This window comes from Diospyros lotus, chromosome 11, assembly GCF_014633365.1.
Source record: "Diospyros lotus cultivar Yz01 chromosome 11, ASM1463336v1, whole genome shotgun sequence".
NCBI lineage: Eukaryota > Viridiplantae > Streptophyta > Magnoliopsida > Ericales > Ebenaceae > Diospyros > Diospyros lotus.
In genome coordinates, this window is record NC_068348.1 from 30,292,353 (window position 1) to 30,308,982 (window position 16,630).

At 36.2% G+C, this 16,630-nt stretch overlaps 1 protein-coding gene across 2 annotated transcripts; it reads right to left on the bottom strand.

The window, feature by feature from the left end:
• Positions 1-1,319: 1,319 nt before the first annotated feature.
• On the bottom strand, positions 1,320-15,339 carry LOC127813024 (transcriptional corepressor LEUNIG-like). 2 transcript variants are annotated; one of them, XM_052353700.1, is made up of 19 exons: positions 15,187-15,339; positions 14,955-15,058; positions 14,095-14,192; positions 13,873-13,982; positions 12,248-12,670; positions 12,088-12,176; positions 11,643-11,721; positions 11,482-11,557; positions 10,748-10,797; positions 10,001-10,315; positions 9,625-9,828; positions 8,030-8,275; positions 7,807-7,948; positions 5,219-5,328; positions 4,817-4,966; positions 3,928-4,083; positions 3,678-3,794; positions 2,482-2,685; positions 1,320-1,776 (listed from the first exon to the last, which is right to left on the bottom strand). In XM_052353700.1, exons 2-19 carry the CDS (start codon positions 14,984-14,986, stop codon positions 1,630-1,632), a joined length of 2,748 nt encoding a protein of 915 aa, XP_052209660.1. In that variant the 5' UTR covers positions 14,987-15,058; positions 15,187-15,339; the 3' UTR covers positions 1,320-1,629. The 2 variants fall into 2 exon arrangements, with proteins under 2 accessions (XP_052209660.1, XP_052209659.1); XM_052353699.1 differs by having other exon boundaries at positions 14,955-15,271.
• Positions 15,340-16,630: the final 1,291 nt, after the last annotated feature.

The window sequence follows — 16,630 nt, forward strand, 5'->3', positions numbered from 1 at the left end:
ACGACAACATGTCCGTATTCTTGGGATGGTTTGCGTCCAAAGAAAGGCAAGAAATCAACTCAACATCTATGTTTATTTTGTCACCACAAAAGTAAAAAGAGAATAAAAGAGAGAAGGGGCGATGTGTCCAACGAATAAGACAAATCATTTTAAAATAGAATATAATATACTTTGAGATTTACTATAAAACAAAAATAAAAATTAAATTTGTTGATTATACAGACCAGCATGATAGATAAAATATACTTTTAATATTATTAAATAAATATAATAATAAATTTATAATTACGATAAAATATTTTATTTTCTTAATATTTGAGAGACCTACAAAATAAAGAATTTTAGGGGCATGTAAGGTCTCTCATTGTAAGTTTTTAAATCAATGTTTAAGTTAGTCTTTATAGAAGGATATAAAAAAAAGTAAAAAAAATTATAATTATAATTTTATTTAAATAAAAAAAATCACTTCTTATTTAAATTGACAAGTAAAGGGACATTTATATTTTTTAAAATTTATAAATAGAGACATTAAAAATGAATTTATAAATACGTTAAATATTATTTTTAAATGTCTAAACAATATTTTTATAAAATAAAAAATAATAATAAAATGACCTCCAATTAAATGTACATACATAAAGAATAAACGTGGGCATATCATAGAAAATCCTTGATGGATTTTATTTGTCAGATTGTCAGGCAGATCACATGAGAGAACTAATCATTGTACCACCACCACCACCACCACCACAAGAAGCATGTTTAACATCTGTTATGCAGGATTTAATACACCCAAAATAAGGGCAATTTCTTTCAAATCAAATCCGCTGGACCCTACAATATGAGTACTTAAACGAACACCTGCATAATTTACCTTTTTGTGATTTGATTTTGTTCAAGACATTTTTAAACAAACAAAAGGAGAAATTAAAAATAAAACAGACATACCCCAAACTTAAATCATAAAGAAGAAATTAAAAGAACGGAACAGAAATACCCAAAATGTAAAGGTTAAAAAGTGTTTTACACCCACCCAATGTAACTAAAAACACTTTTTTTTTTTTTTTAATCTAAAATACAAATTTTCAAGGGTATCCAACACTTTTAAGGCGTTTGATCATCATTTAGTGTTTCTAGGCTTTCTCAAGGTAAGGAAGCTCTGGTTGTTTCAACAATGGTTCCAAACCAAGTACCAAAACACAGCAAATTCTAGAGTTGCCAAGTTGAAGTCACTTCCTTTAATGGCAGAAGTCTAAGCCAAACAAGAGAAAATTGGGTAACAGTTGACACAATGAACTACCTACCAATCACTGGCCTGATGAGGAAATAGGTAAAAATGTTACTCCAGAGTCCATAATATTACAGGCAATCCACCCAGATCAGGTTTGCTTCACATTAACAGGCGAAAAGACATCAACATCAGCAGCAGCAGCAGCAGCAGTAGCTATAGAGGTTAGTAGTATCTTAGTTCTGGGTTATAGAGAGTTCATCTCGAGATAAAAGAGGTAAATAGAACACAAAAAATGAATAGAAAAATACTGAGATCGACAAGACTACCAAGTATCCTGATGAGATACTGACAAAACACGGGAAAACAGGTTTGTAACAAGGAGGGAGGGGCTAAGAACATCACTTCCAGAGCTTGACAAACTTGTCGTGGCTACTTGAGGCAACCAAGCCGGTAACAGTTGATCCAGCCAAGCCAGCAATCGCGCCCTCATGCGCCGAGGTAAGGGTCATTGTCTTGTTCTCAGCCATGTTCCATAGCTCAAGAGACTGCGGTTGGGTACACATCAGAAACAGATAATGAAGTCAGGGTATGGCTGAACTTTTATTCTAAACTTTGCATCATAAAAAGTCCACAAAAATGACAAAGATAGAATCTAACATGAACTCCAGGAAGAAGTTTGACCTTTTTTTTAAAGGGAACTGAATTCAAGTTCCCGCTTGTTTTTATCAAAATATCCTCAACTACATTGTCCAACAATGATATTGGTTTGGGGGAAGGGGAGATTTGGAGCTGAAAACTTATACAGAAAAAAGGCATTCCGGTGCAAGAGGCTCCCTGTTTTGCAAGAATTATATTTGTACGCAAACTTCCCCTTGCATTTTTGTAAAGGGACTATTTTTGCAACTTGAACTGTGAACGCGTGACCGCCCGGCCACAAAGGAACCGCGTAATCATTTGCAACCAATGCTCACCCTCGGCAACGACACATACAGAATTTTTAAAAATTTTTTACTAACAGATATCCTGTCCTGTGATGAGGGATGCAGATTCAAATAATTATTAATTCAGTAAAATTTAACTGTGTAATTTTTGGTTCAGTATAGGGTTACTCTAAAAAACCATCTTCAATTTAAAGAGTAGAAAGCAACATTATGTGCAAAGTTTTTGCCGATTTAAGTTGTAATACCATTTGACAAACAAATAAGAAACGCCAGATAAATTGTACATATGAGAAAGCATACATAATTTACCTGGTAACAGCCAATGATCAGCAATGAAGGATATGTGGGATGAAAAACACAGGAATAGTACTTGTTGCCATTACTTAACTCATGAACACAATCTGCTTCACTCCCTGATCCTAGTGACCAAACTCTAACAGAGTCCTCACTGACAGATGCCAAATATTCTCCAGATGGATCCCAACAAACAGATTCAATAGGTTTCGTATGCCCCTACAGTTAAGATTCAGGATCCAGAAAACATCAGCTCGACCATAATGTGCAAGAATACATATAAAACATCAACACGGTAGATCAATCTTTCTAGACTAATGAAGTAGATTCCTCATCCCTGAATCATTTTTTTTTTTTTTTTTCGCAATGTCTTATCATAAACTACATTAAAGAAATTAATACTAGATTCTTTCACCGCTGATATTGGAATTATTTTCATGTTTTTATTGTCACTTTTTCTACTTGATTATATGTTTGATTACACTGATTAGCATAATCATTATTTCCTATATATTTGTCAACAGTCTCTTGTGAGACCTTTGTGCACAATCAGGCTCATGAAAGAGCCTGTGCTTGATAATTTTCTTAGACTAACAATTGTCAGCCCATAATGACGTACCAATTGTTCATTCTTGCCTTTTATGCAAGTTAAGTAATAGGCCTGAAGCAAGCACGATTCTAATATCATTATGGGCAAAATGTCTGTCATATCCCTTACATCTCCAAACATGTCTAAATGGTTTATTTTTCCAGGGTGAAGCCACCTACTGAAATGAAATTTTGATCTTTGATCCAAAACATGTGAACTGATAACTTACCAAGAATGAAACAAAATAATTCTATATCAACATTCTAAAGTACTCTTACGAACAGTTTCATTTTTACCTTCCAATGCAAAGTTGCAAACATAAAAAAACCATGACCAATAAATAGTGTAATGGGAAGTGGATCTTTTTTAGTGTGTTATAGTTGTGGCTTGACTGCCCAACTGCCCCACTTTTAGCGGTTTTGAATATCTACACATCTGTCACAAACAATTATATACTCATATAATTGAAACTGATTTTTAAAAAATGCCTAGATTGTGCTGTCATTGGATAAGTCTTAACTGTTGCTAAAGCAATGTCCAACGGTCCAACAAATTGAACTGAACCTTGCTAAAGAAAAAACCTCTATAAACAGGTAACAGAGTGTCTGAAGTAAGACCAGACCTTCAATGAATGCCGACATGCTTGTGTCTCCACATCAAGAATAGATACAACACTCTCAGTTGCTGCAGCAAGATATCTTCCTAAACGGGGTTGAAATCTCAACTGAATCATGCCACCCTGACCAAAACAATTGTACAATTAACTAGGGAAAAATAACTAACGAAGAATGAACCAAATTGACACAATAAACTAATAATAAATAGATACAGGTGCACAACTTCATAATTAATGGAAATACACACGGTTTTACCTTAAAAGTTCTTGGACAACTGCCATTGTTTATACTCCAGTATCGTATCTCACCATCCCGATCGCAAGAACATATGAGGTCATCTTTATTTGGATGGAAGTCCAGAGACTTAACAGTTGCTGAATGCCCAGTAAAAGTGCGCAGTGAATATCCAGGCTGCAGTTTAAGTCAAATCAACTTGAGTTCATTTCAAGTAAGTCAGACATCCAACCAAAAGGTATGTAAGATCCGCCTATAACAGTTCAAAATAAACTTAAAGCTATATCTTTCAAGGATATGCAAAAAAGAGAACATATTAAAAATCATTATTCCATATCCTTGCACTCAAAAGTATGACAGAGAAGTACGATTTAAAACATGTTACCATAAGAATTCTATGATAGACATGTCATGGGTAACTGATCTATGGTTGCAAGTTTTTCTAACTGCTCAGTGGCAAATACATGCCTCCCATACAAGTTAAGTATTTACTTTTGCTGCACAAATCCTCAAATTCTTGCCTGAGTGAATAGTAAGAGATGGTACTTGAGGAATCCATGCGAGGAAGATAGGGTTTCTATTGCACTTATGTCCAACCAATAGCATACCACTTGAATTATCAAATCATAGATTCACTATCCAAAGGGTTTGCAATTCACAGCATCTTGTTCCGACCCGCCCCCCCCCAAAAAAAAAATAGAAGACCTAAAAAGCTAACTAGCTCAAACCCATCTGTTTACAGCTTTTTTTGGATGAAACACAAGGCATATGCTGCAAAAGAGGGGGCCATACATACATACCGAGCAAGAATACCAGAAACCAAATCCCAGTAATGGGAAGAACCACATTGATGATGACAATAATAATAATGAAGATTATGACAATATACGGGCAGAGAACGTGAACTAACATTGTCAGCATCCCAGACCCTCACAGTTTTGTCAAAAGAAGATGTTGCAAGGCGAGCAATGCTGGGGCTGAAACGGACATCTGTAATTATTGAAGAATGCTCTTCAAGTGTACTTTTTGGCTTTAAGGTATCCGTAAACCACAATACAGCCTGCATAAAAGTCATCAGGTTAAAAAGAGAGCGTTGATTTTTCAAGATTGAATTACTCTCAGTTAAGAACCATCTACTATTCCAACAGATACTTTAAAGCATCTGTAAACCACAATACAGTCTGCAAAAAAATCATCAGATTAAAAAGAGCACGTTAATTTTTCAAGATTGAAGTAACTCTCAATTAAGCTCCATCTATTATCCCAACAGGTTATATTGATGTTCCAATCTCACCCACTATTTACCACCCACCCTTTTATCATGACCACCACTTGCAAGCAGTTTTCCATCTGGCGAGAAGTGGCAACAGACCACTTTGTTTGTACTAGCTCGAACTGAATTGACTTCGTTAAATGTGAAACCTGAAATCGAATGAAAAACAGTAAACTGTAACATGTTCTAGTGGATCACAGGATCATCACCAAATTCAAGTTTGATGATTACCTTTACAGTTTTTTGCCTTATTAAGCATTTAATTCTCACTGATGCATGGACTAGCTCATTCAAACTTCAGAATTTACAGGCAAACCATAAAGGAACGCATACAAAATTTCAAGATCATGAAACAAGTAGAAGTGGGAAGGAAGCAAACATTGTTCAACATAAAAACAAATGAAATTTCATATATTGAAAAATAGGAATTACTTGTACATTCAAATGGAAAGTAATTATAGATAAAAAAAGACCACAACATAAACAAAGAAATGTAATTAATGAGTTACAAGCACTCAGAAGGAAAGTAATTACAGAAACCAAAATGACAACAAGAATCAGAATTGACCAGTGACCACAAGGCAATAGACCAATTTGACCACCCCCTCAGAAATTTGCACGCAGGACTGGAGATTCAAAGGGTTTTAGAAACTTCTTCAGATTATCCACAAGGACAAAAATTGAGTAGGGGAGGGGTGGTGATGATGTGAGGTGGCTGTCACATAATAATGAAAAGTTTAAGTCATTTATGGCATCTTTTGGAAGCTTCAGGACCAAAAGGAAAGTAATTACATAAACCAAATGACAAAAAGAATCAACCCCCTCAGAATTGAACACAAGGCAGTAGACCAATTTGACCATCCCCTCAGAAATTTGCATGCAGGACTGAAGATTCAAAGGGCTTTAGAAGCTTCTTCAGATTATCCACGACAAATTGAGTAGGGGAAGGGTGGTCCTGATGTGAGGTGGCTGTCACATAATAATGAAAAATTTAGGTTGAGTCATTTACGGCACCTTTTTGAAGCTCCAAGACCAAAATTTCCCAAAGGTGAAGATACGGTCTTGCAGTTGGTCACAGAAGTGGCATTTTTCAATATAGTGATTTTAATCCTGAGCAACTTGAAAAATCTTTAGATTGGTAAAAGACAAGCAAATGTTTTTCAATTGTTATTGCCTATGCTTGGCACCTCATTTCTTTCATGCTCTGGTTATGGATTTTGGCTTTTAGTTCTTGCGTTTTTTACAAGTGTTAGGCCTTTACACTAGGAGTGGAAATGATAGAGATCAAGACAATATTCCAAATTTATTTAGGGTCATGTTGTTTCTGTTTCCTTTTCAGAACTTCATACAACAAAATCATCTTCTTCCTTTTATTTTGATATTTGTTTCCACATTACCATCTGCAGTTGTGTGTATATACATAAATATCAGAAAAGTATATTGTAAGGCAAAGCATGAGCCTCGTCTACATGAGGCACACATTTATTCAAAATGCTTAAAAGATACTCATAGATTCTTTCCAATATGTACCTATAAGGAGGTAAATGCAAATTCATAAAATCTTAAATGACAAATAGCCAACCCTATATAATAGCAACTAATATTATTGCAGAAAAACAATTAGTTTCTTCTACCTGTAAAAGAAATTAGAGGAGAGAAAAAATTACAGCAGAACACACTGCAAAAAACAATTAGTTTCTTATAATTTCTTTTGCAATTAGAAAAAAGAAAAAAATTACAGCAGAATACACAGAAAAAACAATTATAGAAAACTGCTGCTTTTTTTTTTGCAATTAGTTTCTTTTAAATTGCTAAAGAAATTAGAAGAAAAAAATCAGTAGAGCACAGAGTGAAAACAATATGTTTCCTTGCAATTAGTTTATTCTAGATTGCAACTGAAATTAGAAGAAAGCAAAAAAGAATTAGAGTAGAACACAACAAAAAACAATTACAGCAAAGAATTAGTTCCTTCTAAATTGCAAAAGAAATTAGAAGAAAGAAAAATGATGCAGAATGCAAACATGCGACTAGTTCTCCAGCAAGTGAACATCACTGCCAAAGGATCCTGGCAAGTGGGAGATCCAGTGAACCTCCGGCTTACACCATTTCGTTTGCCTCTCACCAATATACAAGAATATGCAATCAAATCAACGAGAGATAAGATCTAAGATGACACACAAGAAATAGGGTTTTAATATACTTATACAAGGTGTGCGCCTTACACCAAGCACATGAGGCGCGCGCGCCTATGGAGCACATCTAACAATATGATCCCATCATTTTTTTACTAATTATCTCTTGCCTCTATGATCACTTTATTCTTGTCTTCTATTGGTCCTACATGAGGAAGACACGAGAGAATGTCAGGTTGAAGGCTATGAAAAGAACTTTTTTTTCACACTACAGAAGGGAAAATCTAAGAGCTCAGAGAGGAAGTCAGTAAACACTAATGTTCTCTGGTATTCATTTATTCTTTTAAATGTGGTGTATGCCAGGGCTCACCCTCTTGACATTTCTAATGCGTTCTCTCTTAATCAACAGAAAAAAGTAAATAAAGTAAATGTAACCATAATCAGGAAATTAAGTGCTTTTCATTGACCACGTGCTAATAATAGCAGCTGACTCACCTTTGTTAACATCCATACAACGACCAACTGCATCCCTGGGGTCCGTATCATCATGAGATAAAAAAGACTCAACATTATCATCAAGAGATCCATCCTCCACAAAACGATCCATATCAGCCGCCACCATATCTTTCTCATCCCACTGTGAAAATGAAATTCAAATGAGATTTGACGCAAACATAACCCATTTATTCAAAAAATAATCCAATGATGGACTGCTCACCAATTGATTCGATGGGGATGTAAGATTGCCAGCACCATCAGTGCCAAACATCATCAAGGGCTTTGATGAACTACCACTATGCGGCAAAGCAGGCATTGAGATCACATCTCCAGGTGTATGAGTAGATGGCGTTGATGGAGCTGAACTTGGGGAGGGTCCTGCTGTGTTTGCTGTTCCTGAGCTATTTGCAGGACCTGAAGATGACACGGGCTGTTTTCTTTTCCTTCCAGTCTGGTTTTTTGAAGCCTTAAAATGCACAAAGAATTATGTTAGGAATCTCCTAAAAAATTATAAAAGATAAGGTTTGGGGTTCATAACCACATTGTTGATCTAACCCCGAGACTACAATTTAAACACCATTTATTTATCTCAATGAACAACACTTTATTCTCCATATGTTATGCAGCGGATTTGAAGGGGATGGAATTGCCATGTGTAGCACTTGGAAGGCCAGGTTCCCAAATATTTGAAGATGTTCGATTTATTGGATGTCAGGGATTTGTTTAATGGACCATGTTATTGGTACCTCTTGGGCTACACCTTGGGCTACACAATGCATCACAAATGACAAAAATACCTCTTGCGCCGCCTCACTACCTTGGGTGAGGGGTATTTTAATAATGCACCTCACCACCTCACGGTGCCTCACCGCCTTTGGTGAGGAGTATTTTAGATATTTTAGCTACATTGTGTAGCCCAAAATGTAAGCCATGATGTACCAATAGCATTTTCCTTGTTTAATAGATTTCCTAACAAAAATAGAACAAAACAAAAAATTGTCCCAAAAAGGTTGGTTTTTCTCGAGATATGGATTTTTCCTTCTGTATAATGTAAATCTTTGTGCATGGATATCCTTGATATTGTCCATAGATTAAAGAAGATTAGATGTACAAAAGAGCAGCCTCACATGAAACATCTGAATAGGCTTTCCCCATCACATCCTTTCAACTCATTAAGGAAATTAATAAATAATCTTTTCATTTATATGAAGCAAAATTAACATGTTAGTCCTCATTTAAACAGAATATCATGTTCAAAGAAACACCCCCCCTCCCCCCCCCCCCCCCCCCCTCTTCTTAAAAAGGTTAAACACAATTATTTGCATAAAGTCCCATGTAATGCAGAAAATTAAGGTGTATGAAATATAAGTACGGAAAACCAATATTTATTAGACATTTAGAGAGAAAAAAGATGTAAGAACACATAAAGAGCACTGGCCCCATAGAAAGTTTTGGGGGCGGGGGGGGGGTGTGAGACCTGTTTAATTAGATGAAAGAAAAATAGGAAACAGAAAACAGAGAACCAACTGCTATACAACAACTTTATGTTCATCAATCGACAGTAGCAAATCAAACTGCGAATGTTCAATAAAGCATATTAGCACTCCAGGGAAGGGTACGATAGGTTTAGAAGAGAGATTCTAATCTATTTGCATCCCTTGTCACTTGATTAGTGTTTTTGCATAATAATTTAGTTATTTGGGGCAAACATAGAGTGGTCACAGTGACAGGAAGGAGTGCCATTTCCAAGTGGTAAGACAAAGCTTATCTGAAAAAATAAAGGCAAACTAAAAAAGATAGCTGCAAAAGACGGACCTGATCATTTCCTCGAAAGGAGTTCGACATGCTACCATCTGCGGTAACACTGCCAGAAGGCACAATTTTATCCTGCTGAAGGAGATTGTGGTTTGAGCTCTGAGATTGTTGGCCAGAAAGAGCATGCTGCTGAAGCTGCTGCTGCTGCTGTTGTTGTTGATTGCTATTTTGTTGTTGCTGATGCTGCATCTGGGCTATTTTCAACTGCAAAACAAATTAAAATTTTGGGAACTCAAGGACGCCTTGGATGGACATACTAACATGAAATGCAAACTTCAGAAACTCAAAAGGCCTTGGTTTCTTAAAATGATTTTCATTCCATGAAAGCAAGTCCTTCAATTGCAGGAGGAAAGTCCTTAGAAGAGGAAAGAAGTACCTTCATTAACATATCTGTATCTCCACGAGGCAGAACTGAGCAACCAGCTTGTAGAGGTGACCCAACATTTGGAACTATGTCACCCACAGAATTAAGCCCCCCCTCCTTTCCAAGACTCATGCTTCGATTGCTCAGGAGCATTCTCAACCTTCTGCTTTCTCCATCACTGGCAGATGGGGATGTCAAATTTTGTTGCGCAAGTAAAAGCTGTTGCTGGTGCTGAGGTGTCAGCATCTGAAGTTGATTAAAGGGATGTGGACCCTGCATAAACGATTTTTGCTGCTGCAGAAGCCCAGGTCGAAGCTGATCCAAACCCTAGCAAAAGTAAACACAAAACATTAAGTTTCAATAGATGGAAAAGCAATTGGGTTTCAAAATTGCATATTGAAGCAGCAAAGTATGACTTGGAAGGCGAATTTGATCTAATTTGCGTAGAATTCTAAGAAAACATCAAAAAATAATTCCAATGATTACTTCAGGTGCACAATATGAATTTAAAATCACTGGAGACATGCATTTGGTGCCAATAAAACATGATGTGTGTGTGTGTGTGTTCAAGTTGGTTTCCGTAACCATTACACTACTCATAGTTTCGCCAAATACATCATCAATATATACTTAGCAATGCAAAAAACTTGTAGCAAAATGAGTTTGCCCTTCAATAGAAAAAGAAACCAATTAAAACATGTTCAACGGTGCTCCCATGGCAGAAGCAGATACAACTACAAGGAATCATAATAAACTTACTGTGAGAGGCCACCCTTTCAAAGTCAGATTGTTGCCACCTTGGTTTGATCCTAAAATAAATAAGGAACTTATCATCAGCACAAGCATCTTTAAGTATGCCGATCAGAATAAATAGCTAAAGATGGCTGTCAATTTTGAAGTAATCATACTACTTAATGAGACCTATATATTGAGGGAGGATGACTAAATTGGAAAGAATAATTTCATAGTCAACTACAGGACCAGCCATGATGGAACAAAGTGTTCAGCAATCAATAAACCACAAGTACAAAGCTATTTGCAAAATGAATGTAGCTCACATGAAGATGCTAATGTGGCCATGTGCAAAATAGGGGAGACAAGGTTAAGAATGAACAATACTGTGGAACAATAAGGAAGTATCAATTAAAGAATGAGGATTAAAATGAAAGCAAATCAGTTGAGATTATTTGGACTCGTACCACAAAACAGCTGCTTTAATCAGGAGAAACTCGGTAGGGAATATGGAGACCATAATGAAACTGGGTTGCAACAATGAAAAAAGAATATGACGTATTGTGGTCTAACCAACTTATGGTCTTTAAGCAGGAACGATAAAAACGGTCAAATTAACTGAACCCAGGTAGTTGGGATAATGGCTCAGTTCAGTTCCATCAGTTCATCAAGAAATTCACACAATTACTAGAAGAGAAATAAGAAACCATGTTAAACGAAGGATATGCATAAATAACATTAAGGGAGAATTAAGTGCATACCGGGAATTCCAATTAATGATCCTTCAGGCCCTGCTGCTCTGGGGTTCAGGACTGGATTCATCTCTGTCTTAATATCCTGTTCACATAACTGATTACCACAAAAGAAAATGGATGAAGAAAGCATATTGAGTCAGTTTATATAGGGAAATAAAAGTACTAACTGGTGTAGAAACAGTAAGTTGCTGGCTACGAGATTGAACTTGTGGTGACATAGCACCTGCTGTACCATGCAGCACTTGCCTGAAAAATAAACACACATTAATAACACGCAATGCCCTAGATACAACACTGTCTTTGATTTTATAATGACATAAGAGAGCACCAGGACAAAAGCAGTTTGGTTAAATTGCTATATATTTGAAGGTGTATAATTTATGTTAGTCATTTAGTGCTGTTCCAGGAAAATAGAGAATAATGACTCCAGAATTGTACACTGTTTCTTGTCTTTTTGCAAAACGGACGGACACGTCAAAGTTCTAACAAAACAGAATAAATGAACGTAAATGCATGCAAGGCCTTTCTTTAATTGTTTTAATAAGCCAAACAGCATGCACAGCAAGATCATGTTATCTCCATAAAAAAATGATCAATTCACATAGAGATTACCCTGAAGGCTGGCCAGCTGCAGCAGCTGACTTCAGTATTGAAGCATGGTTCGGATCCAAAAGCTGGCCCACATTCTCACTGAATCTTTGCTGTAAGCAAAAATAAGAATGGTTAAACTGGAACGAGTTTATGTTTCACACACCCCAAATTAGACACAAACCTTCATGGACACATCATCTAGAGGATCTCTCTGAAGTGGCAGTTTTAACCTTTCCTCGTACATCTTCGTAGCCAAAGCATTAGCTGTTACAGGGTTCTGTCTCAAAAGAGGGTCGTTGCCAACAAGCCCATTGGCAGTACCATTGAGAAGATGGGCCCCATCTCTCCGTTGCTGTTGTTGTGCTGCCTGCTGCTGTTGATGTTGCTGTTGCTGCTGCTGCTGCTGTTGCTGTTGCGACTGCTGCTGCTGTTGTTGCTGCTGCTGCTGCTGCTGATGCTGCTGTTGTTGCTGAGCATGCCTCTGCAACAACAGCTGCTGCATCTGCAGTTGCTGCTGCTGTTGCTGTTGGTGTTGCTGCTGTGGATTTTGCAGTTGTTGAGGCTGTTGTTGCTGTTGTTGCTCCCTAGCTTTCATTATCTGAGTCTACAATTTCCAACAGGTGTTTACCAACTTGCTATTATTCTATGGCAAATTTACATAGTAACTTGACCCAATTCTTTCCGATAAAACAAATTTAGAAGGTTTAAAATTTAAATGTTGGGTGGTCAATAATATGTTTCTACATTACAAAAAAGATGTCCTATTATGGTCGCCACAGTTATTGTGTTACAACTCCCCATGGTTAGAGCTCCCTCACTAGATGCTTCAAAAACTGCTCATCCCATGCCACGGCTAGAAAGAAAAGTTTAATGCAATTCTTAACAGTTTGCGACAACAAACACCACAACCTGCAGGAAATGAACTAAACATCCTCCTTTATTGTCAAGAGGATTTCTTTCAACCCGTGTGAATCCCTCTGACAGAGACAAACAACCTCTTCCACAATCAAGAGGATCCTTTCAACCCAAGTAAGGCCCTAAAATGGTCATAAGGTAAGCTGTCCGACTTCACCTCTGCCTTGTTACCTACATCCAACCAGTAGGGTCCTTCCAATTTCATGCAAATCCCAACAAGCAATGGATCAATAAATACCTAGTATATCAGGCTTTTAGCAAGATGAAGTTGTTATTATTCATGATTGGCACAAGAGGGAAGAGATTTTCGGATCCTTGGCCCACTAACAGATTGCCATCATTGCTTCTAAGACCATGAACAGAACACATGTAAGACAAACTTAATGGTGCAAATATCTTCCCCAAAGGTGCAAACAAGAGAAGATACTAATCTCATACAGTCCCTGGAATCAGCATAAAAATGTACCTGTTGTACACTTCCGGCACGTTTTTTAACAAGAAAAATGTTTCATATCACTAAAATGTAAAAGTCAAGCATATTACAAAAGTAAATAAGATAAGAAAATCAATAAACGTATTGCAAAAGTCAAACACACAGCAAACAATTTTCGTACTGCGAGTCAAAAAAACCATCTCACTAAAGACCGTTGTGATTGTAAAACCTAATGGTAAAACTAAAAAAAAAAAAATTCCAGTAATAGGTACATGCAAGAAAGACTGATGTTAAGGCCCTTGGCAGTTAGTGAAAATGCTATATGAAACACAAAAACTACGGATGTTTCACAATATTTTCGGGTCAAGTGTTAGTTCAACCTTACGCCATTCATAGAATTGATAGAAGAAAGAACAATTCAATTAAACACAACCCAAAAAGAAAAATCTCAGACCGACCTCAATGTAAGAAGCAGCAACCTCTGAATGCTTCTCATTTGTCCTAGCGATAAATATATCCCAAAACACCGACCACCATTCGAAGAGAAAGCCACCAGGAGCATCAATGGCTGAAAGATCCAATCCCAAAACAAATAAAAATACCAAACTGACAACTCTAAAAGAGCTATTCTTTTCCTTTTACGTATGGTTCCCGAATAGCAATTTTTGGCAAAATCTTACCCACTGGATCAGATGACACTTTCCCTTCAGTTTGAAACGCCTGTGCAGTGGCCTTTAGATCCCTTTTTATCAAGTAATCGTGGATATAAACATCTAGCCTGTTACACAAAAATAAACACAGTAAGCCAATCGAAACTTCACACAGAAATCTAGAAAAGAAAAGAAAATAAAGTTAAAAATAGCATCTGCAAAGAACATGAAAATCCCCACAGCTGTAACAAAGATGCCCAAAACGAGAAGAAGACATAGACAAGCACATACTGGCCTCGAGTACCCAAACTGAGCAGTATATAAAATTGCATCTCTGCGAGGATCTTATTTGTACGCAACCTTTCTCTTGCTTTTTTGCAAGGAGATTATTTCCTCAACTCGAACCCACCACATTCGAGTCGCAGAGGAAACTGGGCACCATATAAAGGGTACAAATATTTCCAAAACAGAAACAAAAATATTCAACAAGAGAGACTGGTGGAGCAAATTCGAACCCTTGAAATTTTACAATACCCAAATATATTTATATATATATAGAGAGAGAGAGAGAGAGAGAGCATAACAGGTAGAAACAACCCAGAAACACCAATAATCCAGCAAAAATAAGAACTGAAAAACCTTGAAAACTGATGCTGCATAAGCATCAGACAAACAGGACTCTTCAAAACAGAAACCCTAGAACACCAACAAAAATAAGAAGAATTACACCAACTCATATGGAACAGAAAAACCCACAGAAAATAAACATAAAAGCGCAAATCTGAAACAAGGCAATCAGAAGAGCCCATTCATCAAAATGCAATAGAAACCCACACGGAAAAAATGAAAGAATCGAAGAAAAGACAGATTGATGCGAACAGAAAGCTCACATTTTATCGGCTTCCCAGTTGGTCTGTGACATTTTGCTCAATCCAAGGTCTCGAGAAAAAGCTCAAGATTCCAATGGATCCTTCTTCTTCTACCCCCTTAATCTCTGGACACGAACATGCCAATAAACAGAAAAAGATCAAATTTTTGTTGCTACAATGAAGATCCCCCAACCAATTACAGGCAAAAAGATGCAGAAATGAAGATTCTGCAGACCGAGAAAGTTACCCATACCAGAGAAAGGAAGAGGGTATGAACAAATCTATATGGAGAGATGGAGAATACAAGCAAAAGCTGAAAATACTGGCAAATTGGCAAATACAGAACGTTATATATTCCTTCCTCTATGATATATATGTTTATATAAATCCATCATTGATTATTGAATAATCTAAGGAAGGAAAGTTTGATATATATGCTTCCAGACCCCATAAAATCTTATTATTTATTTTCTTTTCATTATCTTTTATAAAGAAAGAAAATATATCACTACGGCTGCAGGCAGATATCGCTACGGCTTTGGGAATGAATTTGCCATTGAGTCCCTCGGTTTTGGTGAAATTCCAAAGCTCTTGCGAGATCCACCAAAATAGCCATCAAACCAGAGGCAATTCGCCCAAGGCAGGGGTACTTCTGTCTTTTGATGCCTTTGTTGGGAATTTGCGAACTGGCACTCGCACTTTGGTTTATTGCGGATAAACCCGAGATTTGGAGAACTTTTGCCCTTCCTTCCCTTGCACGTTCCAGATCCTCGTTACTTGTCATCCTCAGCCCCTCACTGGCCAGCTCGGTGGGTAGCCTGCCTAGCTAAATGACAACTCTACCCTTCTTTGTCAAATACAATGAGTTTTAGTCACTAGTCAATTAGCCCCAAATATTTTCAAATTTTATATCCCAAACTCATCAACAATTTCTCCAAGTTACCATAAAACCCTTTATATAATTTATGCATTTAAATAACAATTCAAACATATAATAATTGACCCGATATTGAAACCTCATAGAAATTTTAGTTATTATCTTTGAGTGTACGCAATAACTTGCAAATTATTCATAATAACTAAGTCAAATAAATATTAATAATTGTCACTTTATATATATTTAATATCTAATAATTAATGAAATAAATGTATATACCCATCGTGTCAGATCTTAAAAGCGAAAAAATATATGCAACGTATAAAATTTTATACTTTTAAATAACTCATATTAGCTAACATAAGATCTAATGGGCTATGGTACAAAAAAAAATGGACATGAATGATAAAAATAGAAGGCATTATGATTATATTTAGCCTTTTGTGAACCACTTGTTGTGGTGAAATATCAAATAAACAAATAACGTGTCAAATGTGTTTCAATATTTTGACTTATTTCTCAATAACAAATTATCATTTTTTTTTAATTTTGCCCTTATGTGAAATTACCCAAATCACCCCCTCATTAAAAAGAATTCTCTTTCTTTATTTTATTATTTTGACAATAAAATAATATTAAAGTTAAAGTGAAAAAAAGATATTAAAAATTACATAAACAATCCAACCTTTTATTTTTTTAATATATTTGTTGTATACCAAGACTTTTGACAATAAAGTCATCTTCAAATCTCTATTTTTAAATTCCATTTTATTGTTAGGTAATGACCCTTACCATTGCAATAAAATATTTTATTTTTAAA